Here is a 24,493-nt window from a genome sequence, read left to right as displayed (position 1 = left end):
GGATATCCCCTACTTGAAACCCTCAGTCTTACCATCCTCCTACTTAAAGGCAGTTTCTGTTTCCAGTATTTTCCCCGAAATTAAAGCACAGTCTAGGAAGAAGATCATTTCCTGTTGCGGGAGCCTTCCTTCTGTTTCCCTAAGCCAAATTCAGCTCTATAGGCACCGGTCAATATCTTCCAGCTGCGTAACCACCTAAAACCAGCCCTTGTCTACTAAACACAGATACTCATTGGTATACTGCTTCGTTTGATGATTGGGGCAACTATGCTTTAATAAGTAGGTCAAGTTGAAATAACACCCTAGGACACTGGGCCCTGAGCCAGTTATCAGAGACGTGGGGCCCTCAGCGTTCAATCGCCAACAAAGTGTAGAAGAACATGTGGATTAAGGGCTGCTCACTGGGCTCAGACTTGTGCCTCTAGCTTGAATCAAAGTTGTAGACACTGCCAACTCACAGCGCCTCTTTATGGTTTCAGACCAGCAACTGGGGATCCTTTAGATCAGTGGTCCCCAAACTCTGGGCCGCGGACCAGTACCAGTTCGTGGGCCATTTGGTACCGGTCCGCAGAAAAAGAATAAATAACTTACATTATTTCTGTTTTATTTATATTTAAGTATGAACAATGTTTTATTTTTTTTAAATGACCAGATTCCCTCTGTTACATCCGTCTAAGACTCACTCTTGACGCTTGTCTCGGTCACGTGATACATTTATCCGTCCCACCCTAAAGGCCGGCCCGTGAAAATATTTTCTCACATTAAACTGGTCTGTGGCCCAAAAAAGGTTGGGGGCCACTGCTTTAGATAATATTCTCTGTTCTAGGAGACTCACTGTACAGAAGACTGTGATAATAGGAGTTAATATTTATGATGTGCTTACTGTGCACCAAGCACTCCTCTGTGTAGCTGTAAGCGTGTTAATGTTAAATTCTCAAGGCAATTTAAAGAGTTAATTTCTATTATTTTTATAATATAGCTTTATAAATAAGAAAACCAGGGCTCCAAAGGGTCAAGTAACTTGTCCAAGGTTAACCATAGTACGTGGCTTTAAGCTGGAACTCAAACCTGGGCTGAAGTGTTTCTGCACACTACATGTCACAGTGGTTTTCAGCCTTTCTACAGCTGGGGACCAGTGAAGATAGGAGAATTATTAGGGGAACTGCTAAGGCAGAAATCACCCTGAGCATAAGCGAATTTGACTAAGATCATTGGGTCTGTAATCTTCATACAGCATCACGGTGGTTAACTCTTTCACAGACAGGCATGAAATTTCTGGCAGACTGGCTCTGATCCAGACTGGCGGTTGAAAAACACTGTCATATATCACACAGATGTTCTTAGTTGATTCAACCCACACAGAGCCTTTAGGTCTCAATCACTTTGACAGAGACTCTGGAAATACATATATATATATATATATATATATATATATATATATATATCTCCAGAAAATTTTCACTTTCTCCTAGCTAACATGACAGGAGACAGATGTGCAAAGAAGTATACAGTATAGATACATTTTATTAGCAGCATAAACAAAATACAATGGAAGAGGTAATTAGATGTTCCAGGGTGAAAAGAGAAAAGTAAGAAAAAGAGAACAGGAAGATAGACACACAGAGAGACACACAGAGAGATGCATCACATATAATCACAGGCAAAGTGCTCATTATCCCTCTTTCTCTTTGTTTCTCATCACTAAAATGGAGATCATAATACCCGTTCCAAAGGCAGTTATGAAGATTAATTTCGGTAATAAATCGAATGTGTATTCTCTCTGTTCAAACCATTCTAATACGAATTACTCTTACACCTTCTACCCAAGAAACCCCTTATATAAAGATAAGATGAGCTCAAAATCCAAATAAAAATGCTTATAAATGTTAAAAGGGAAACAGACATGAAAGTAGTAAGTGAAAGAAGGAACACAAGGTTACCTCAGCAAGGGAACCATCAAATCATCAAATCTAGGCAGCTTGCTTTGGATTCTGTCTCCTAGAATAGGCTTCCTTTTGCCCCACTGACAGCCCCACCATCAAAACACGTCCCAGCTAGATTCCCGAGAGCAGAGGTGGTCAACCGCATAGCCTCAGTCTCCTGACTTAAGACTACCTTTTCTGCACAAAGTTACAGTAAGTAGATAGCATCAGCAGCTCCCAGTATAAACAGCATTATTCCAACTCTACTTTTCAAAGTTGGTTGGTCTCAGGGACAGATGACAGCCTTAATTGGCCAACCAGCTGCTCTGTGATACACAATATCCCGGATGCTCCGAGTCTGGTGGATGATTCTTTTGTATCCATATAAGCAGCAGTTTGAAGAGAATCTATCAGTCCTCTTGGTAGACTCAGGGTGTTAAAACTGCATTCAAATCATGACCACCATAATTATTAACCGTTGTTTTAGTGAGATATGTTTTCCTTTCTTTTTTTTTTTAATCATTAAAAAACAATCAAATTTCACTGGAGCTACATCAACACATTTATTTAACCCTTCTGTTTGCCCCTGTGAATGGGAGCGCTTAGAGGAGGAAATATTCAAATACCCTCTCTGATTTTAAAGAATTGATAATGCTGAGAGAGAGAGGTTTACACAAGAAAACCGTTACGCAAGAAAACCATTAAAAAGTTACATAATGTATATAATGCACTGCTACAAAATGTCAGAGGGTGAAAATGTTATTTCCTGGGTTTTATTACTATGGGGATGGGGTGCCATAGACATGCCAACGGTAGAGGATTTGAAGCGGGATGTTGTGGGAAACTGCTTTCTTTCCAGCAGGTAAGAGAAAAACAACTAAAGGAGCGGACAGGACGTGCAGCCCATTAGAGTAGCCACCGAGCCCGACTTCATGACGAGAGAGTTCATCATTTAGAATAAATGTCACAGGTAGTTTTAAAAAGGCTTTTGCTTCAGTTTGAATGATGTGGTTTATGCCATTCCGTGAGACATCCACAGGCCTTGTTCATGCTGTGGCTTGGGGCCACATTTTGAATCCATTTTTCAAGCTGAAGAGGACAGCGGAGGGAGGAGAGCAGTGGGGCCCAGGGCGGTGCGGGAAGCAGGAAGGGCACCGCGGAGAGGAGCGGGGGCAGTGAAGTCCCCAGGGAGCGTGGGAACACTTGCCCGGGCTCCTGTGGCGGGCAGGGACACGGACCAGGGAGTGGCGGAGGGTGCGGCGTGGCGTGTCCCGGAAAGCCCGGCCTTCGCCACCTACAGGGAGCCGGCTCTGGGTCTCAGCGGAGTCGGCGGGAGCTCGGGCAGGAGTCCACGAATGGGGAGGATCCGCGTCAGCAGCCACCGCGGCGGCGGGGCGGGGGCGAGTGCGCGTGCGCGTGCGCGGCTCTCGCGGGCCGGGGATCGGGCGCGCAGCGGCGGGAGCTCGCGTGCGCGCGGCCGAGCTGTCTGGGCGGTGGGTCCTGCTTGTGACGGGCGGCGGCGCCGGGTCCCGACTGTGACGGCGGTGGCTGCTCCCAGACCCGGGCGGCGGCGGCCCCGCAGCGGGCGCCGAGATGTGGCCCCTGGTGGTGCTGCTGTTGCTGAGCTCGGCGCGCTGCGGTGAGTGGCCCCTCGGTCCCGGTTCTGCAGCTCGCGTCTCTCCGCCTCCGCGGCGCCCCCGCGGGCGAGAGCGCTGTGCCCGGCCGGCCCCGCGGCGCCCGGGGAGGGTGGCCGGGGTGCGGGGCGCTCTGCACGCTCCGGTGCGGACGGGGGAGGGCCCCGCGGGTAATCGGGCGCCCCCTTCCTCCCCTCCCCTGCTCTCCATCTTCCCCGGGTGACAGCGGGGCTCATCTTCCCCCGTTCTCCGCCCCCAGAAGCACACCCGGACCAAGGCTGCAAACCGTGCGCCTCGCGCGGAAATTGATTATCGAGAGAAAGGGCGCGATCGGACGCGAAGGGGTGGCCGTTGTGAGGGTCGCCCCCGCCCTCGCACCCCTTTTCCTCTTCAGTGCTTAGAGGCGTCGGGATGAAGGAGGGAGAGGGGGCGAGTCCGGGCCTCCTGCGATGGAAGTGCGCATTTTGCCGAAGTCTGCAAGACAGGTTTTTTTGTTTTTGTTTTGTTTTTTTTGCCTTGTTTGCCCTCCCACATGAGCATAGGTGTTAGGGGGACAAAACGGATACAATAACTTTTATTTTCAACCCACCGTTTAATCAGAAGACTCTTCTGGCCGCTTTTTTTTTGAAATTTATTAAACCCTAGAAATAAGCTTCCTGAAAACTCTCGCTACCCCCCACGCCCCACTCTCCACTTGAATACAGTCCATATTTTACATTCAAGTTTCCCCACTTTATTTGGGGAGCCCTTTGACAGGAATACAGATTTCGCTAGAAATATGAAGACTAGAAGCCCCCAAGCTTTTGGAACCTATTTTTTTTTTTAAACGTGTTTGTAGTAGAAACTGAGGAAGGAATAGGATTTTTTGTGGCTCTGTAAGCAATGCCTGGCACACTTCACATTTACCGAGCCTTTTGTGAGCTTTTTGTACGATGAAATGTGAGTTTGAGTAACAGCAATAAGCAATTGTTATATTTAATCCTAAGAATGCTAGATTACTTTTAAAACATTATTAGCTTCACTGTGCCGTTCACAAAGGCTCGTGACCAGCTATTTTCAAGATGCTCTTTTAAGATCCTGCTTACTTACCGCTTTCCCCATTCTCCACGTCCTGGGATGTTGGAGCTGTTAATAATCACTGTATCTATTATATAAAGAGTTGATATTAGATAAAGTAGCGTTTCCTGTCATTATCTTTAATGGCTTGTTGTGATTGCTATCATAATAGCTAAAATAATACTGCTTTCAGAAACCTGTTTTCTGATCAGAAGGCATATTGAACCGGATTATAAATTTGTGATACTATATCCCTAATTCAGACTGAAAGTATCAAAAGCTAGTCTGAAGAATAAAAACTATAAGTCATGTACTGTTTTTAAAACAGAGGTCCTGATTTCAAGGAGATTAGAAAGAACTGCTAGAATGATATTTTGGGAGACAAGAATTCTGTTAGGCCTCCTTTAGTAATAGTTAAGCTCATGTATAATTAGCACTCATTTACATATAATATTAATGTTCTCAAGTCTCTAGCAAGTTATAGAATCCAAAATTTATGGTATTTTATTGTACTTAGTTAATAACCTGGAAAAAATACCAGAATAGAGACATTATGCATTTGAGTCAGTTAAGTGTTGAATATAAAGAGAAAGTGATAGTATTTGTCATAAAATACGATGGATTTTTGTGTGTGTGTTTAATATTTAGTTTTAATAGGACATGTGTGAAGAGATGTTGACAGTCTCACAAAATAATTAGTTATAAACTAAGGTATTTGAGAGACTGAATTTAGAATCTAGAATGAGAAGAAAGCCCATGGATTTGTATGTTCATTTGTACTTGAACTTCGATTTTGCTATCAGTTTCACTTATAAATGACTGGTAATCAAAGGCCATTTCCTTGTAGCCACTACAGTTTCAGTTGACCTTTATAATAAAATAAGTTATCTAAAATGCCCATTCTATCTAATTACAAGCAAACTGTAACTCCCTGGGTTGGTTTACAAGGTGCAGAATGAATTATTATGTTCCTTTTCTTCCCCTGCCCCAATATGTCCAATTATACTTTGTTTAAAAGCACGTCAACATTTTCAGTGGTATTCACAAACTGGTAAATAAAACCTTACCCAGATAGTGACAGTATTTGAACTGTCAGTAGTTAAATGATTCTTCAAAGTGAATTTTTAAAATCATGATTAAAAAAACCATGTTTATTGTCTAAGTCTAGTACTAATTTGGCTTGCTTAAGAAAATGTTTTTTTTTCTTTCTTCCTAACAAACATATTACTTTTAAACACAAGTTGCCATTTTAAGGAACTAAATGCCTATTTAAAAGTACTTATTTATGGGGCCGCCCCAGCAGTCTAGAGGGAGTGTGTTCAAGCATTACACTAAATGCCTGCCATTAGGACATTTGCTCATGCTGTCATCTGTATTTTGGCAGATGTTTTATCTTTGCCACTGAGTTGTTAATGGAGATTTGAAAGGCCAGGTTCTAAAGATGAAAAATAGATGTTTTTGTTCTGAAATGGATAAAGAATCTAAATCCAAAATTATCACATTTATTAAAGCTAAGTTTGTATTCCTTAATGTCAATTCAACTATTGTTATTACAGGCATTGTTTTTAATATATTAATATTATTTTCGTGACAATTTTCATAAAGCCATGTATCCATCTTTTAGGTTTTTGTTATCATGGCCTGTTTTATACAAGATAAACAATTCTATATTTTTATATTTTGTGTCTTCTGCCTGATATAATGCACTCCTGGGTTGTCCTGAAGCTACTTTTACTTGTACTAGTGCAGATATTTATTTTCTATGATAAAAGAACAAGAGTAATGTAGAATCAATTTTACTGAACTCATTGTAATACTAAAGGAAAAAAAATAGAGAGCACCCAGGAAATTGGATTCTGACAGACCCAGACTAAAACAATGGAGCCTGGATTTCTTCTCTCCGTGGAACGTGGAGGTGAAACAGGCTTTAGAAGCTACACCCTCTATCGCATTCTACATCCATACCGCAGTTGTGGATGACTCAGAAGCTCATCCATCCCAGGGTTGGAGAATATTTGTATACATTTAAATACATGTCACACTTCTAGGTTAAAAGACAAGGCAGGGACTTTGACAAGTGCAGGGTCTTTTCTATTCAAGCCAAGTATGAGCCCTTGCTATGCTCCAAGCACCTTTGCAAGTTGCTTTTTGGACATACGGACAAATTTCAGTTTCTGCCTCTTAATGTAAAAATGTAGTTTGTGGATAGTAGGGATTTTTCGTTTTTTATTCTTCAGTGATACTTAATATTTATTTTTAGTGCTTGATAAGGCCTTAATTCTGAATGTTGCTGACTTCAAACTGCCCTTCCTCTATAATTCTAGGTCAACCGCTTCAGTTCTTACAAGGCCACGTTAGAATTTAGTGGGGAGTTCGGGTACTTTGAGTCAGAACTAAACGCTTTGTGGACACCCCCACTTTACCACAGACCTTATTTAATTTCTATTGAGGAAAGATCTGACTAAATCTCTGTGTTGTCCCTAATTCTAACCCAGTTCAGTTTGTGGCTCCAGTTTTTCATAGCAGGTGCAAGGTCTGATGGCAAAAAGCATTCATTTCTAGCAGGTATCTTTACTTATGAGCTTTGCCTCATTTACCTTAGTGACTTCAGGGGCCTATTACCCCATTCCTGAATAACCATTCCAAGCAGATAATTAACTTCCTATTCTGCTGGAAAAAAAAAAATAGCGATGTGTGGCTTAGACTCTCTCAACTTCCCTCCTGCCATTTCTAAAGTTCTCTTAGGCAATCGTCTCTTTCTCCTTTCTCACCCAGTTTCGCAAGTATACCTATTCACCTTTTTAAGGAAAAGATCACTTGTCTACACTCTTTCACTTCCACCATCTTGGAGACCTACCTTCTGGGTTTAAGTCTTTCGTCTTGTATCTTAGAGCTTTCCTTCTCTATTGGTTCTTTTGCCTTTGTTCGCAGACATGCTCAAGTTTCACGCCATATTAAAAGCAAACAAATAGTAACTAAATAAAAACAAACAAACAAGAAGAAACGAAAGACCTTGCCTTTGTTCCTGTCTCCACACTCTTCCATTATCACCACCTTTATCTGCGCTTAGACTGCCAACTGTTGAAAGAGTAACTGCCTCTACTTTCTCCCCTCACATTTACTTCCCAAATGCAGACAGCTCTTGAGTCCACAAGTCTGTTGACATTGCTGCAGATAAAGAAGCTGAGGATGTAATTTTTACTCTAGAAACTATTTGTACTGACCCACGTCACATCTGTTTTGTCCTTATCAAGACCCTTTTCTGGTGTCTGCAGTGGAGTTCTTTGCTGCCTCACCTACTTCTCCCACTACTTCTCAGTTCCTTAGTTTTTTCCTTTTTAACTCTGCTCCATAAACATCGCTATTCCCCAACATTTAATTCTCTGGTACCTGTTCTGTTGTTTGTCAAGGACTCTGGGCGGTCTTGTTTATGTTCACAATTTGAATTATCAGCTATACTCTTGGTGATTCCTAAGTCTTTGTTGCTTCAACCTTTCTTCTTAAATCTATTTCCTATATCCTGGGATCTACTGGACAGCTCCATTTCATTGTACCCCAAGTACTTTAATACTCAGCCTATTAAATAGTAAAATAATGTTTCCCCCTAAATCTCCTACATCTCTGTTTTCTGTAGTTAATCCACAATTGAACTGGTTACACATACTGTTTAGGTTACTTTAATTCTTTCCTCTTCTTTCCCCTCGCCACATCTGACTTAACGTCGATTTTACTTTTTTGTTTGTCACTGTAATTTTTGGCCCTCTCTCCTGTTGTCATTTATCTGGGCTGTCACAGTGATCTCTTAACGGGCCTTCTGTTCTTATCTTCCTTCCTGCCCTTAATTCACCCTTCATATACTAGATCTTTATTATTATTATTATTATTATTTTTCTATTTTTCTGAAGTTGGAAACAGGGAGGCAGTCAGACTCCTGCATGCACCTGACTGGAATCCACCTGGCATGCCCACCAGGGGGCGATGCTCTGCCCATCTGGGGCATTGCTCTGTTGCAACCAGAACCATTCTAGCGCCTGAGGCAGAGGCCATAGAGCCATCCTCAGCACCCGGGCCAACTTTGCTCCACTGGAGCCTTGGCTGCGGGAGGGGAAGAGAGAGACAGAGAGGAAGGAGAGGGGGAGGGGTGGAGAAGCAGATGGGCGCTTCTCCTGTGTGCCCTGGCCGGGAATCAAACCCGGGACTCCTGCATGCCAGGCCGACGCTCTACCACTGAGCCAACCAGCCAGGGCCTTTATTATTATTGTTTAAGTGCAAAGCTTATTTTTTCAAGTCCAAACTTGTCATAGTTATATCCAAGGAAGCCTTTCAGTGTTTGTTAACCATCTTTTCCAGAGCGCGCCTCAATGGTCTGCTTCCAGTTACTCATTTTCGTCACTCCTCTGTATATGTTGTTACTCTGCCTAGAAAGCCCTTCCTTTTCAATAACATTCCCACTCGTCCTTCAAGACCCACATCGCCCTCTAGGAAGATCATTCCAAGGTACATTCAAGTAATTGAGATTCTCCATTGAAATGTATAGCTTCACGATTCCATAATCAGGTCTATAGAAGTGAGAAAAAGCAGAGGATTCTCTTGAAAAATAGAAGAAAAGTGAGTCCTCTCTGTTATGATTTTTGGATTTTCCTTTCTTGGCATTCATACTTTAAATGTTTTACATTCTTAAGGAATATATCGAGTCCTACTTGAAGGACCCTGGGTTAAATCCATAGGGAGCAAATTGACAGTGTCCGGACTTCTCTACCTTTGAACCTTACGGGCAGATCAGTTAAGTCAAGCGTTAATTACAAGTTACAGTAATAGGGGGAGTGACAGCACTTGAGTAGGGGATGATGAGAGCAATAAGGAGAGGATGAACACAGTTGAGTAGAGGTAGGGAGGGAAAACAGGATTAAACATCTCGACTGTGCTCTAGCAGGAAGAGCGAGGTTTGTCAACTCTAGCTGCTGTTTATTGAGCATTTGCTATGTATGTGAAAGACACCGCAATAAGAACTTATCAAATCTTAACAAAATCTCTATGAGGTATATACTGTCATTTTTCGCATTGTATACATGAGGAAACCAAGGTGCAGAGGTAAGCCGATTTGCCCAAGGTTATATCTCAAGTAAGGACTAAGCCCTGAGCCAAGGTCTGACTCCCAAGTGTGTGCTCTTACGTGTACCCCCAGTGAAGGATACACGCCCCTTCAGGATGGGGGAACGTGTGCAGCGCAGGGACAGGAGAGTGCGGATGCATATTCATAGCATTTCAAGAGGCCGTTATGATTGGACCTTAGTTTGGAAACGAGGAAGGACAGAAGGTGAGGCTGGACAGGACCCTGAAGGCCTAGGTTTGTATTCCATGCTAATACACTGAGAATTTGGCCTGAAAGAAGGAAGAGTGTTGTTAAAGTGTATTAAGGAAAATAATTCACATTTGCATCTGAAACACTTATTTCGGGAACTATGAGAAATGTATTGGGTCTGGGATGGGGAAATACTGAGGCTAGGATCAAGGAGCTACTTAAAAGGCAGTAATTCAAAGGAGAAATAATGAATTTCCAATTCATTCATACAACAGACATTAGTTTTAGGAACTGTTAAATAAACTGAGTCTACCAAAAATTCTCCATGGCTAGAAAGAGAGAAGAATCCAGCGTGATTCTTAGGCCCTGGTCTGGTTGATTGGTAGATAATAGAAAATACTAAAGGGGAGGTGAGGATTTGGAAGAAGAGTAGAGAGAGGGTAAAGTGATTTTTAGATTTGTTGACTTTGAAGTAACAATAGTCCAAGTGGAAATGCACAGCAGATGGTTGGCTTTCCCAAGTTTTAAGGACGCTGGGATGAGTGAACAAAGCAGTAGAAGAAATTCCGAGTCCAGAGGGATCATAGAGGTCAAGAGACAAGCCCACTGGCTAAAGAACCGTAGAGAAGTTAAGATAGGAAGTGAACCATGCATATATAACTTTGCACAAGGGTTTATTGGTGACACTGACAAGAGAGATGGCAGCCAGGTGGCAGACATTTAAGATGAAATGGAGGCCCTGGCCTGTTGGCTCAGTGGTAGAGCGTCGGCCTGGCGTGCAGAAGTCCCGGGTTCGATTCCCGGCCAGGGCACACAGGAGAAGCGCCCATCTGCTTCTCTACCCCTCCCCCTCTCTTTCCTCTCTGTCTCTCTCTTCCCCTCCCGCAGCGGAGGCTCCATTGGAGTAAAGATGGCCCAGGCGCTGGGGATGGCTCCTTGGCCTCTGCCCCAGGCGCTAGAGTGGCTCTGGTCCCGACAGAGCGACGCCCCCTGGTGGGCAGAGCATCGCCCCTGGTGGGCGTGCCGGGTGGATCCTGGTCGGGTGCATGTGGGAGTCTGTCTGACTGTCTCTTCCTGTTTCCAGCTTCAGAAAAATACAAAAACAAAAACAACAAAAAAAGAAATGAAATGGAAGTGAAGAAATGCTTTTAGATTATTATTTCAGGATGTTATGAAAGAGAGACATAAATATGAGAGATTTCTTAGAGTTGGTGAACAGTCAAATATTTTTTTCAATGTTAGAAAACAAAAACCTATGTAAATGGAACAGGGGGATGTGAAAGGCCAATATCAACTGGGAAAGGTCCTTGAGGAGACTGATGGGTGTGGAGGCAGAAGTGGAAACTAGATCTCACTTGAAGTGATACATTTCTGAAGAGAAGTGTAGGTAGAGAGGTGTGGATTGTTGGGGTTGTAGGTAAATTTATAGATGGGTTGTATTTGAAGCTTCCGGCTTCTCATCTGAAGGTATAGAATTAAGAATTAAGAAATAAGAGAGGGCCCTGGCTGGTTGGTTCAGTGGATAGAGCACCTGCCCAGCATGTGAACATTCCAGGTTTCATTCCCAGTCAGGGCACCCAAGAGAAGTGACCCTCTGCTTCTTTTCCCCTCCCTCTTCCCCTTTTCTCCCTCTTCCCGCCTGCAGACAGTGGCTCGATTGGTTTGAGCACTGCCCGGGACCCTGAGGATAGCTCAGTTAATTTGAACATCGGCCCCAGACAGGGGTTGCTGGGTGGATCCCAGTTGGGACGCATGTGGGAGTTTGTCTATCTCCCCTCCTCTCACTTAAAAACAAAGAAAAGAAAAGAAGTAAGAGAAGACTGCTTTGGAGAGTATAGGATAAGCTCTTGCAGAAGGACAGTGATTTCAGAGCTGTTACAAAGGAGAGAAAATTTACCTGGAATGTGTTAAAAAAGGTTGACAGCCACCCAAGTGGGTAGGGGACTATGACAATTTAGAACTCTTTAAGACTCATTACTCCGCTGCCCTTCCTTAGCACTTCGTTCATACGGGAAGGATATCACTTATATGACCTTGTGTTAAAAAGTACATTTCAGCCTGGCCTGTGGTGGCGAAGTGGATGGGGCGCTGACCTGGAGTGCTGAGATCCTGGGGTTGAAACCCCAGTCTAGCCTCCTCAAGGCACATACATATGAGAATACTACGAGTTGGTGGTTCCCGCTCATCCCCCTTTCTCTCTCCTCTTTTTAAAATCAATAAGTAATATCTTTAAAAACAGGGGGAAAAAAAGGTACATATGATTCTCCAAAGTGAGAATTAAGGTTTGAAAACAATTCATACATTTCTTTTCATCATTATACCTACACATTCTATCACAATGTTTCAGATCAGGTAATTCTCCGTAAATGTTTGCTGCAATTTTTAAATTCTGAGCTGGACCGTGACTTCCATGTATCGAGTCTTCTCTGCAACTCCATATTGGCTGTTTTCAGGATGTGGAAAGAGATGGTTTAGGTTGGTGGTCTGTAGTCACAGAGAATGTAAAATCCAATATTTTTGGCATTCAATATAAAATAACTTTCCCATTCTTTAAAACTTACTGTTAACCCTGGCATGATTATATTTCTATTTATCTGATTTAGACTGCTTTAATAAGGGAACATCTTTATTATTCAGAATTTTCTTATTCATGTTAATTGTCTATGTTCCTTTATTTGCTCTCTCTATATTTCAAATCTTTTCTTCACTTTGTTGTTCCATCTGAATGCAGTAGGCAAAAGAAAGAAAATCCAAATCAGATAATTTTACTACTTAACACTTTTTTAAGAAGTGTTTATAGAAGATGAAGTTGTGGTTAATAGCTGGTAGAGTGACATTTTTGGACTACTCTTATTTAGTAATTATTAGTGCATAGGTTATTCCAGTTATGGTTTATCCAGGTCAATTTTATTTTCATTTTATTGACAACATAAATTCTACTTAAATTGCTTCAGTTATAAGATTTTTTAAATTGCCACAAATAATGTAGTGCAATCAGTACTTACTCTATTCTGTAGAAAATTCATTCTGTAAGCGAAGTTATGAAATTGTGGAGTGTTTGCCGACCACTTTTAACTTACCTAGAGCCTTCTAAAAATGTTCCCTAGATTAACTGAGCTCTTCACTTGTATCTCTTTTATTAAAGGATAATTTTTAGAAAGTAATATTTTGACTCAAATATAAAATGAGTATGTGTCAAAGATTTTATTTCACTCATTTATAAGCAAACCACCAAGATGGTAAGACCATCTTGGTTTTTAAAGAAAATTGGAAGAACAGACGCATATATAGGCAATCAGGAATGCTGAAATGCATTTGTGAATATATGCAAATTGGTCAACATCCTTAGGGCAATAAAATGTAATTTTTAAAAATTCTCTCTTCCACCAGGCAGAAATCAATTGCAGAACAAAGTTTATTTATCTCTCTATGGGCATGAATCATTTGCATTACCATCAGTTTTCTACAAATTAACAAAATTGTAAAGTAGCTCAATAAAACACAGTGAAAGGCACAGGCTCTGATAGAATCAGATGTTCCCCAAAGATCTGTCAGACAGTACCCAGAGCCCCACTGAAAGGACACTCCATAGTTCTTTTGTTTGTTTCAAAATTGTTCACCATATTTACCGACACTTTTCTTCTTTTCCAATTTCAACATCGCAGCCCCTTTCTTCTCTCCTTCTTACATACTATAGCCTTCCCCTCAGTGCTTCTTTCTCAGGGGAAATAATTCAGAACCTCAAGGTTTTGAAAACTGCAATTGGAAGTCCAGGTTTTGCCTGGGGCTTCCTACTATTTGAATGGCCAGAAATGTAGAGAAATGGGAAGAAGTGAGCTGTGGATGCCCACAAGCTTGGTTCAGACTGCAGATTCCCAGAAATATAACAATTTGCACCTGCTAGCCAGAATGTCTAGACTATTACATTAAAAAAAAAAAAACAAAACAGTTTTGCCTACTTTTTATAGTCTTACCCTGCTTATCTACAGCACGGTATTGTTTTTAGAGGGCCCTGGCCCATATATTTTCTCCTTTGTTGCTTCCCACAATTCTGTGAAATAGTTCGGCATTCATTTTTGATCCTCTTAATTAGAGTATATACCAAGGCATAAAAAAGTTAAGTGAATTGCTTAAGGTCACAACTGAAAAGTGGCAGAAAGGATTTGTACTTTGGCTTTCTCAACATTGTCCAGTTCATACTTCACTATGCATCCTAGCATTCAGTACAGTGGGTATTTAGTTAGTTAGTTAGTTAGTTAGAAGCGGGAGGCAGAGAGACAGACTTCCACATGCTGCCTGACTGGGATCCATCCAGCAAGCCCCCTAGTGTTCTGCCCATCTGGGGCCTTTGCCCCATTGCTTGGCAACCAAGCTATTTTAGCACCTAAGACAAGGCCATGGAGCCATCCTCATAGCCCCGGGGCCAATTTGCTCCAACAGGGCCATGGCTGCAGGAGAGGAAGAGAGAGATACAAAGAAGGGAGAGGGCGAGGAGAGAGAAGCAGAAGGTTGCTTCTCCTGTGTGCCCTGACCAGGAAATGAACCTGGGACATCTACACACTGGGCCAATGCTATACCACTGAGCCAACTTGTCAGGGTCAGTGGGCATTAAATAATATGTTCCTAGAGTAATACTATTCTATTTTATTTTTATTCCAAATTTATATAGAAGAAAGAAATTGTAAGAATGAACTATTAAATTTGATATTTTATTTATATTTGTTAGTGCTTTGATTTTTCAGGTAAAAGCCAAACACTTAGACAAAATTTGATAAAAAGCTGAAAAACATGGAAGACAGCTACAGTTTCTCCACTCTTCCATATTTTAGAAGATGGGTAATTACATTTACCTTCACAATCCCTATTTCATAAGACAACTGGTAGTTTATTCTGTTGAGAAGAATTTGATAGAATACACTCTACTCATAAGCAGTATCTGTTCTTGTTTTCAACCTGTTAGTTAGCTTTATTTTGAATGATTTATGGTTTTTAAGAGGAAGGAATACCTGTAATATACATTTGGAAATTGTTGTTCTGTAGTTTCATTGAAATGTGGGGGGTTAGAAAATGCCTTTCAGTTGTATATAATCCTCTATAATACTTGCATACAAAATGTCTATTACTGTCTGTATTTTGCAATGGGAAAATAGCCACAGAGAATATTTTTTCTCCTTAGCGTTCTAAGACTTTCCATCTTAGTAGAAAGATGTGAGGTGATTCGTATGATTTACTTTTTATATTAAAGTACAGTATAGCTCACGACGTTTCTTGGAAATGCAACAGAAGATGGAGATAAAAACTTCATATCATATTGGTTTAGGAACTTCTATTTGGAGGAAGTATATAGAAGTTGAGGCTGAATATGATATTTGGTTTGATTTTCTGTTCAAATATTTTCCCATGGTAAGGACAATATTTTTCTACATACATCAGTAAATAATAGTGGTTACTTCAAAGCTTCCAAAGCCAGATACTGTACTCTGTATGCCTGTATGTTCCAACCAAGGTGGCTGAGTTCTTTTCCAAGACACCTAGTAATGGGGTAAAGCATATTTTGTATTACTGAGAATGAATGAGGAAAAGGTGGTGGTGTCTACCAGCTGTGCATGTTAATATTAAAATTGTTTCTCTTTTTCACCTTGCCTGTCTTCTCTCAGTAGCTGCGCTGCTTATTTAAAGCGAACAATTGAAGCATGGCTCTTTTATCTTAAAGAATTGTAACATACCTAAGATCTTATAGTATAGAATTCTATAATGAAATTAAACTATTTTTTTTCTTTTCTAGGTTCAGCTCAGATAACATTTAATTTGACCAAATCTGCAGAATACACCGCTTGCAATAAAACTGTTGTCATCCCCTGCTTTGCTAATAATGTGGAGGCAACTACCCTTTCAGACATGTATTTAAAGTGGAAATTTCGAGGAAAAGAAATCGTCAACTACGATGGAGATAAGAAGGCGTTCAGTGCCAGCGATAACTTCCAGAGTGCAAAAATCGAACCAGAGGCATTACTAAGGGGCATTGCCTCTCTGCAGCTGGATAAGAAGGATGCCATTCCTGGAAACTACACTTGTGAAGTAACAGAACTAAGCAGAGAGGGTGAAATCATCGTAGAACTGAAATACCGTACTGGTAAGAATTCTCTAAAAGTTTTTGTATTTGTCCTGCAGTAACCAGATCCTTTCAATGGAGCAAAATGGGGCTGGAAACTCCTTTGAACCCCAAACTGGGCTCTTAGTAATAAATATTTGTGTAATGTTGAGCAGCTGTAAGATCGTGAGTTTTATTTGATCTTCTACTGTTCACAGCACAACTCCTTTGCTGTTTGTTATTTGTGTATTGGTTGGTTCTCAGACTTTTGGTCTGGGAGCTGTTCTATTGGCCGGAGTCGCTCTGGGGCCATCCACTCTGCATTTCTGTTTGCTGCTATCAGAAGTACTCTCCTTCCTGTGATTAATTTTCCATGCTCTTTCCAATTATTTAGCTGTTTTGTTTTTGTTGTTGTTGTTGTTTTTGTTTTTTATTACCTACATTTTGGTGAAGGGTTGACAAGTCCCAGCCATGCTCCAGCTGGAAAGAACAGACTAGAAGGAGAATCAAGAGATTAAACGTCAGGTTATAATGAGGTTTCCCGTGCTTCGCCATGTTGCGATGTTCCTTTTCTCGGCTAAGATGTGGTGGCAGAGCTAGGGATCCAGCTTAACTTAATTTGAATTCAGCCTTAGTTGTAGCACCACGTTTCTGCCCTTTCTTCACAAACTTCGGTTGGTGAGGTACATAGAGCAGTAAAGTTAGCTGAAGTAAACAATCTGCTTTCTTTTCTGTTCCTTGCTACAGCAGCTGATTACTGTTGTACCACATACAAGTGCGTGCTGACTTTCTATTTTGAAAGCTTTTTTCAGAACCACTAGACATGTTACTGATCTCAGGATTAGACAGTCCTTAAGAACCACTGCTTTACTGTCTGTCCGTCCCTGTCTCTCTCTCTTGCTAAAAAACAAGAACTGCTGCTTTAGATGGGACTGGACAGTTCAGTTGGATCAACTGTTTGCCTTCTGTTCTTCTGCAGCCTAACCCTTTGCCTGTATTGAACTTGAAAAGTTCAATTGGCTGCGTCCAAGTTACCTCATCTCTAAAATGGGGATGAAAATAGATTCTTGCTTTTATGTATTCTATAGTCTAAGGGGCATCAAATGATATCCCTCGTGTACAAGTTCTTTGCAAATCAAAGTTCTTTGCAAATCAAAGTACTTTGCAAATGTTAGTTGTGTTCCTCGGATGTTTATTTTACACCAGGGGTCTCAAACTCAACTCAGCATGTGGGCCGCAGAGCAAGATCACAGCCCTTCAGCGGGCCGCACTAGGTCTACAAAAGGCAACTGTTACGCAACACTTTTCTCACTGCAGTTGAAAACAAAAAAAAAATCAGTACAACAAGCACAATCGTACATGCAGTTTACTCAGTGTCACAAAACGACCAGAAACTGTAGTTCGCATCACAACTGCTGTTAACTAAGCTAATATCTAGCTAGGATGCTAGAGAAATGAAAAATACAAGTAGGCCCCTAGGCTTACTTAATTTTATCCAAAATATTTTGAACTTCGTGGATTAGTCTGCGGGCCACACAAAATTGTTCGGCGGGCCGCATGCAGCCCGTGGGCTGCGAGTTTGAGACCCCTGTTTTACACAGTAAGGTATGGAGTTGTTGACGCTAGGTGTTACAAGAGGCATGTCTGTGGAGTTAAGAATGCAGGGGATGGCTTAGAGCAGTCTAGCAGAACTTGGAAGGCTTTAATGCTCAAAAGTCTCTCTTACATTATAAACTTCATTAATTTGATATTGGGCTCAGGAACTTTTTTTTAAGTGTACTTTCCTTTTTTTTTTTTTTTTTTTTTTTTTTTTTTTTTGTATTTTTCCAAAGCCAGAAACGGGGAAGCAGTCAGACAGACTACAACATGCGCCCGACCCGGATCCACCCGGCACATCCACAAGGGGGTGTTGCTCTGCCCATCCGAGCATCGCTCTGTTGCGACCAGAACCACTCTAGCGCCTGGGGCAGAGGCCACAGAGCCATCCTGAGTGCCCGGGCCAACTTTGCTCCAATGGAGCCTTGGCCGCGGGAGGGGAAGAGAGAGACAGAGAGGAAGGAGAGGGGGAGGGGTGGAGAAGCAGATGGGCGCTTCTCCTGTGTGCCCTGGCCGGGAATAGAACCCGGGACTCCGGCACGCCAGGTCGACGCTCTACCACTGAGCCAACCAGCCAGGGTTTAAGTATACTTTTTAGCAGTGGTCTAATTGTTCAGTCGTATTCCCTTTGAATGACTAGAATTAGATAACTTAATATCTAGTTGAAATTTTCCTGAGGGGATGTAAAGTTTCATGGGAATAAAAAGGAATAAAAAAAGACCTGGGGGAGTAGTAGTTCTGGGGTCTAGTTCAGGTCCCTGACAGGAACATTGTAGACTTCAACGACTTACAAAGCAGAAGATGGGATGAAGATGGATGGGAAAGGAATACCCATATCTGAGATACAGATGTTTATAATTTTTATATGTGATTGCTTTATCCTTATTTTCAGTGTACTATTTAAAAATATGAGCCATGCTTACTTTTGGGGCCATTGAAAGGAGAAGGCGTTGTTTTGTGGTTGAGAATGTAGAAAATTCTACCAGAGGTCTCAGACATTCAGCTTTGTTTTCTGAAATAATTATAGAGTCACAGGAAGTTTCAAAGATAGAACTGAGAGGTGCTGTGTACTCTTCATTGGGCTTCCCCCAGTGACCACAGTTTATGTGACAGTAGGTAAATGTCAAACCCAGCAAGTTCACGGTGGCACAGTGTGTATATATTTCTTTGTCGGTTTATCACATGTGTATGTTTATGTAATTACCTCTGCAATCAGGATGTAGAACTATTTCATTAACACAAATATTTCCTCCTGCAACCTCTTTATAGTCACCTCCCTTTCTAGCCTTAACTTGGCAAGCATAATTTGTTCTCCATTTCTATGCTTCCGTCATTTCAAAAATGTTGTATAAAAGTATATAACCTTTTGAGATTTGCTTTTTTTTTTACACTGCCCTTGACATCTGTCCATGCTGCAGCATCATGGTTTATTCTCTCTCATGCTTATGCATTTCTGCTGAGCTGTATTTCGTGGTATAGATGTATCACAGCATGTGTAACCATTCACGTACTATGGGGCAATTTTCGTTATTTCTTGTTTTGGGCTATTACAAATGAAATTGCTATGAACAATTATGTAGAGGTTTTTATGTGGACATAGGCTTCATTTCTCTAAATAAATGGGGCAGAAGTGCCATTACTAGGTTGTACATAACTATAGGTTTAGTTTTTAAAGAGACTTCCAAACTCTGTTCCAGAGTGGTGTTCTGTTTTCACATCCCCATCAGCGACCTGTGAGTGATCTAGTTCCCCCACATCCTTGCCAGCATCTGGTGGTGTCACTATTTTGTCCAAAAAAAAAAGCCCCCAAAACAAAAACTCCTCTGCACAAAAAGGTTAACTGAAGCAGGGCTCTTGCAAATTCATTGTAATAAATTTACTTACCCATTGTGTGAACATTGGAAATTTAGGCAATAGAGTCCATTTTTACTGTGTTGTGCTTTTTTTGCAAATATAGGCATAAATGAGAACTAGAAATTGCTTAATAGAGAATTATTTTTAGAATGTGGATTATTGGTAGCCATTTTTATTCCCTTTTGGGGAGCACAAGGGCTGAATATGTGAAATTATCATCAATGAGATACAGTTTTCTGTACCTCTGGTGCCTGTGTAGAGTATAGTACCATGGGAGGAGCACCGAACTTGAATATTAGGAAGCTTTTTTCTGTACTTCACCACTTTCTCATTTAAGAAAACTTAGATAAGAAATTCGACCTATCTTGCCATCAGTTTATATTTGTAAAATGAGGATACCATCCTCATCACAGAATTGTCTGAGATGTAAATATATTCATCTGCCTTACTTTAAAAAGATTTATTGAGTGCCTGCTGTGTACCAGGCATTTTGGATTTAGTGGTGACAGACACCATCTCTGCTTTCAGTGAGGTGATAACAGTACAAATAAAAACAGTAAAATAGCCTCACATTTATTTGAGCACATGCCAGATATTTTATGTCTATTGTGTCCTATGATCTCAGGAACTCTAGGAGATAGATATAGGTCTTACCATTTAACAGATGAGAGATTAAGGTGCTTGTTCAAAATTAGTCATAGCCAGGATTTTAGCCTAGATCTGTCTTCAAAACCCAGTATATTTTTTATCCCGAAAGTATAGAATTTCTGTTACAATACCTTGTAAACAACCAAATACTAAATATAAATAAGTTATAAAATTAGTTATTAAGGTCTATATTTATATTATTAATTATACAAAAACTTCAAAGGTTAAGATTTTACGTTTTTCCAAGTAAGTGATTAGGATTTTTTTTAAAAAAGGTCACTTCAGCCTGACCAGGAGGTGGCGCAGTGGATAGAGCATCGGACTGGGATGAGGAAGGACCCAGGTTCGAGACCCCGAGGTCGCCAGCTTGAGTGCAGACTCATCTGGTTTGAGCAAAGCTCACAAGCTTGGACCCAAGGTCGCTGGCTCAAGCAAGAGGTTACTCAGTCTGCTGAAGGCCCACGGTCAAGGCACATATGAGAAAGCAATCAATGAACAACTAAGGTGTTGCAACGTGCAATGAAAAACTAATGATGATGCTTCTCATCTCTCTCCATTCCTGTCTGTCTGTCCCTGTCTATCCCTCTCTCTGACTCACTCTCTGTCTCTGTAAAAAAAAAAAAAAAAAAAAAAAAGGTCACTTCAGGTTCAGCAGTTACTACCTCTGTTATTGTCAACAAGATATGCATGATGTTGATAATGTTGACAGGAACACATTGCAAGAGCTTTTATTAGTGTTCTAGTGCTGTGTAATAACCACAAATGTAGCAGCTTAGACAGCGCTCGTTTATTAGCTCACACATTTAGTCATGGTGTGACTAGGTTCTAAACTCAAGGCACTGGATAGGCTGTATTCTTATATGGAGTTTGGGGTCCTGTTCCACGCTCACGTGATTGTGACAGAATTCAGTTCCTTGTGGTTGTAGTACTGAGGTCCCTGTTTCTCAGGTGGATGTCTGCTAAGGACTGGACTGTTGGGAGCCGATCAACAACTGCTGGCTGACAAGGTCACAGCAGGAGAAGACCCACAACTGCTGGCTGACAAGGTCACAGCAGGAGAAGACCCACAACTGCTGGCTGACAAGGTCACAGCAGGAGAAAATCAAAAACTGCTGATTGACAAAGTCACCGCAAAGGAAAGGCACAACGATACTTCCCCCTTTGACTTTTTGAATTAATCTGGCCTTATATCCCCCCTTTTTTGGGTGTGTGCTATTATTTATAGCACAGGGATAATAGTACCGTGCTTTCCCTGTAGATTCGTAGTAATTTCTTTGGAAATGAGACAGAGGGTGTGAGTTCCACAGAAAAGCCTGTAAGCCCCTTGAACTGGGCTCATAAACATAAGAGGCTGGCTATGATATCCCTCGTAAAGGGTTAAGTTTGTAGGAGAATTTCTTCTTACTAATCATGTTAGAAAGAATAGATTGTGACTTGTGAATGGGTAGGAGGCAGTGGCTGTGCACAGAGCACCTTTCGGCCTTCACTTAATTCATCATTTTTCCTCCCTAGCCTTTTCATGTGGTAGAGTAGAGAAACTTTCCTTTCTTCTTGCTTACCTGACCTGCAGATGGTAGAACACTCTGAGAAGAATATAGTTAGAACTTAACTAGTGTGTGAATATAGTAAATAAATAAAATTTGACTAGACAAAAGAATCTTAGGAAAGGAGTAATGGAATGGCCCGTTGCGTGGCCTTGGATGGGAGTGCAGTCGGCAAGAAAAGAATGTTTTGCTAAGAGACTTGTTTTATGACTGAAGGCAGTTGCTGGGCTTTCTCAGTGAGACACTCTCATGAGGTTTGTATACTCCCCAAGATTCTTTCTTCAGATAGATAATGAGAGGAATGTGGGGACATCCATAGAAGCAATAGCAATTAATGTCTTCTGAAATTATGTTGCTACTAAGCTATCTTGCGAGTGCACTCTATATATCTTTAAGTAAAAGTTACTCTTAATGTTATGTCAATTTCTTAATGGGCAAGCCTTCTGTTATCTTGTGAGAAAAGTCAGGACACTGCATAACCTCAAGGCCATTTGCCTGAGCAAGCGGTGGTCCTTTGCTAGTCCTTAATGATTTCGTCTGCTAATCTCTCTCTGCCCCTTGACTCACAACAACAGTAAAGTTGAGTTATTAGTTAGTACTAATCCTTTAAAAACTTTTACCAATGTTGTTATCGCTATTCAAGTTATTTTTTAATTGTACTTTGAATGATTTGCCACCTGATTTGTAGTTTATAGATATAAATTAATTATTATCTGGAAACATGTAAACATAGTGAAACAAAAGCAATGATTAATACCATGTAATTGTAACGTGGTGTGTGTGTATAAAAAAGAAGCTGTACTAGCATTTGGCAGAGATGCCTGGCAGTAAATGCTAACTAGAGAATAAAGAGAAAGAAAAGAATTCGGCTCTCTCACTCGATTTCGCCGACGCCGTCTCCTCCTGGGGGACCCCTGGATTCCCCCCCGGGGCTGGACCCCGGCACTGGACTCGGGTCCTAGAGGTTGACCCTGTTTCTCACTGCGCAGCCTCTTCCATACTGAAAGCCAGCAGAGAAAAATCTTCCTCTTGTTGAACCCCTCTCACATGTGGGAACTCTTTTGCCAGGAACAACACAGACCATTTTTAGGGCTCGTTGGATTGGGTTAGCCCTCTCCCAAAGGCACTCTCTTTTCTTAAAGTCAGCTGATTGAGGCTTTTAATTACACCAGCAAAGTCCCTTTGTCATATGACACAACAATCATGGGAATGAAATCCACCCTGTTCACAGTCCCACCTCTCCTCCAAGGGGAAGAAATTATAAAAGACTGATGACAGGGGCAGAGATTTGGGGAGCCACCTTAGAACTCTAGATTTGATTAAAGAACTGGGGCTGTAGCCAAGTCAGTACCTCAAAAAAGCCATCACAATCCTAAAACATCAAAAAATTTGGCTTGAATTTTAGTGTTGTGAATTCTATGGTGATCTTTCTCCAGTTTCTAACAACATTAATGAAGCAAAATGAGCCAAGCACAGTAAAACAAGGTCTGCCTGTATGTGTCTGAAGGACGGGCACATTCAATTGATTGGAGTCACTTCTTTGCTTTTTTGGGGTTCTCCCATTTTGTACACAATGATAAGAAAAATGAAGTACTGAGTTGTTAGGATACTTAGGCTTGGGAGCAAAATAAACTCATCCATATACCTGCCACACTTTCTTCATATAACTTCCTTGCCTTTTCCCTAGTACGGTTTTCTTTCTGGGAGCTGCGCTGCCTGACCAGGATGGCGAGACGGTGGCACCGCTGTTAGCGCAGCTGGAGTGCGATGAGAGCAGGGATAGATACCTCTCTGGCTTAGGTCTTTAATCCTGAGCTGGGGAAACATATGATACTGTTCTTAGTTCATGTGAAACAATTTATTTTCTTAGTGCCATAGAAATTTAGAGCTGAAGGGAACCTTCGAGAAGTATCTTGTCTCTTCCCCTTAGGAAACAAGAGTTAAAGTCATCTGACAGTACTGCCATACCAAATCAATAGCTTAATAGGCATATAAGTGGTTTTATAGAAAACATTGGGTTTCTCTCTGTCATCTCATTTGGTTCTTGAATGTCCAATTCAATGATCCTTCAACTCTACCCCCCTTAACAAATTAGAGGGACAGTGAGAGAAGGTAACACATCCATATAAATTCCAGCAGAGGTCTGCAGCAGTGATTTTAAACTGAGAGAGTCATGGACAACAACCCCCCACACACACACACACCCACACACATATACACACTTATTGCAGGGAACAATCTAAAATCTTGGGGTCAGAGCTGAGAGAGGAGAGTCTATGAAGTTGGAATAAACCCCGATGATTCTGCTAAGTTTTATTTATTTATTTTTCTTTCTGAAGCTGGAAACGGGGAGAGACAGTCAGACAGACTCCCGCAGGCGCCCGACCGGGATCCACCCGGCACGCCCACCAGGGGCGATGCTCTGCCCACCAGGGGGCGATGCTCTGCCCCTCCAGGGCGTCGCTCTGCCATGACCAGAGCCACTCTAGTGCCTGGGGCAGAGGCCAAGGAGCCATCCCCAGCGCCCGGGCCATCTTTGCTCCAATGGAGCCTTGGCTGCGGGAGGGGAAGTGAGAGACAGAGAGGAAGGAGGGGGTGGGGGTAGAGAAGCAAATGGGCGCTTCTCCTATGTGCCCTGGCCGGGAATCGAACCTGGGTCCCCCGCATGCCAGGCCGACGCTCTACCGCTGAGCCAACCGGCCAGGGCCTCGCTAAGTTTTATTTAAGAATCACTTTAGACAATAATATTTTGTGTTCTATAATCTCACCCTCTTCTGTTATTGAAACATCTCTTAAACTTATTATTTCTGCACAGAGGCTTGTAGTCATCTAGTCTGTTTTGTTAT

General features: G+C 41.7%; 1 protein-coding gene across 3 annotated transcripts in view; it reads left to right on the top strand.

Moving 5' to 3' along the window:
• Nucleotides 1–3,321: 3,321 nt before the first annotated feature.
• CD47 (CD47 molecule) overlaps nt 3,322–24,493 on the top strand; it is a 57,139-nt gene continuing 35,967 nt past the window's right edge. For 2 of the 3 annotated variants that reach the window (XM_066241937.1, XM_066241936.1), the window contains exons 1-2: nt 3,323–3,561; nt 15,700–16,047. In XM_066241937.1, coding sequence (XP_066098034.1) covers nt 3,516–3,561; nt 15,700–16,047 — 394 coding nt within the window. In that variant the 5' untranslated portion in view covers nt 3,323–3,515. Of the gene's footprint in view, nt 3,562–15,699; nt 16,048–24,493 lie in introns of all 3 variants that reach the window. The other variant, XM_066241935.1, reaches the window with a different exon arrangement.

The sequence above is a fragment of the Saccopteryx bilineata genome, chromosome 8, assembly GCF_036850765.1.
Source record: "Saccopteryx bilineata isolate mSacBil1 chromosome 8, mSacBil1_pri_phased_curated, whole genome shotgun sequence".
Taxonomy (NCBI): domain Eukaryota; kingdom Metazoa; phylum Chordata; class Mammalia; order Chiroptera; family Emballonuridae; genus Saccopteryx; species Saccopteryx bilineata.
This window is presented reverse-complemented; position numbering and strand designations above follow the sequence as displayed.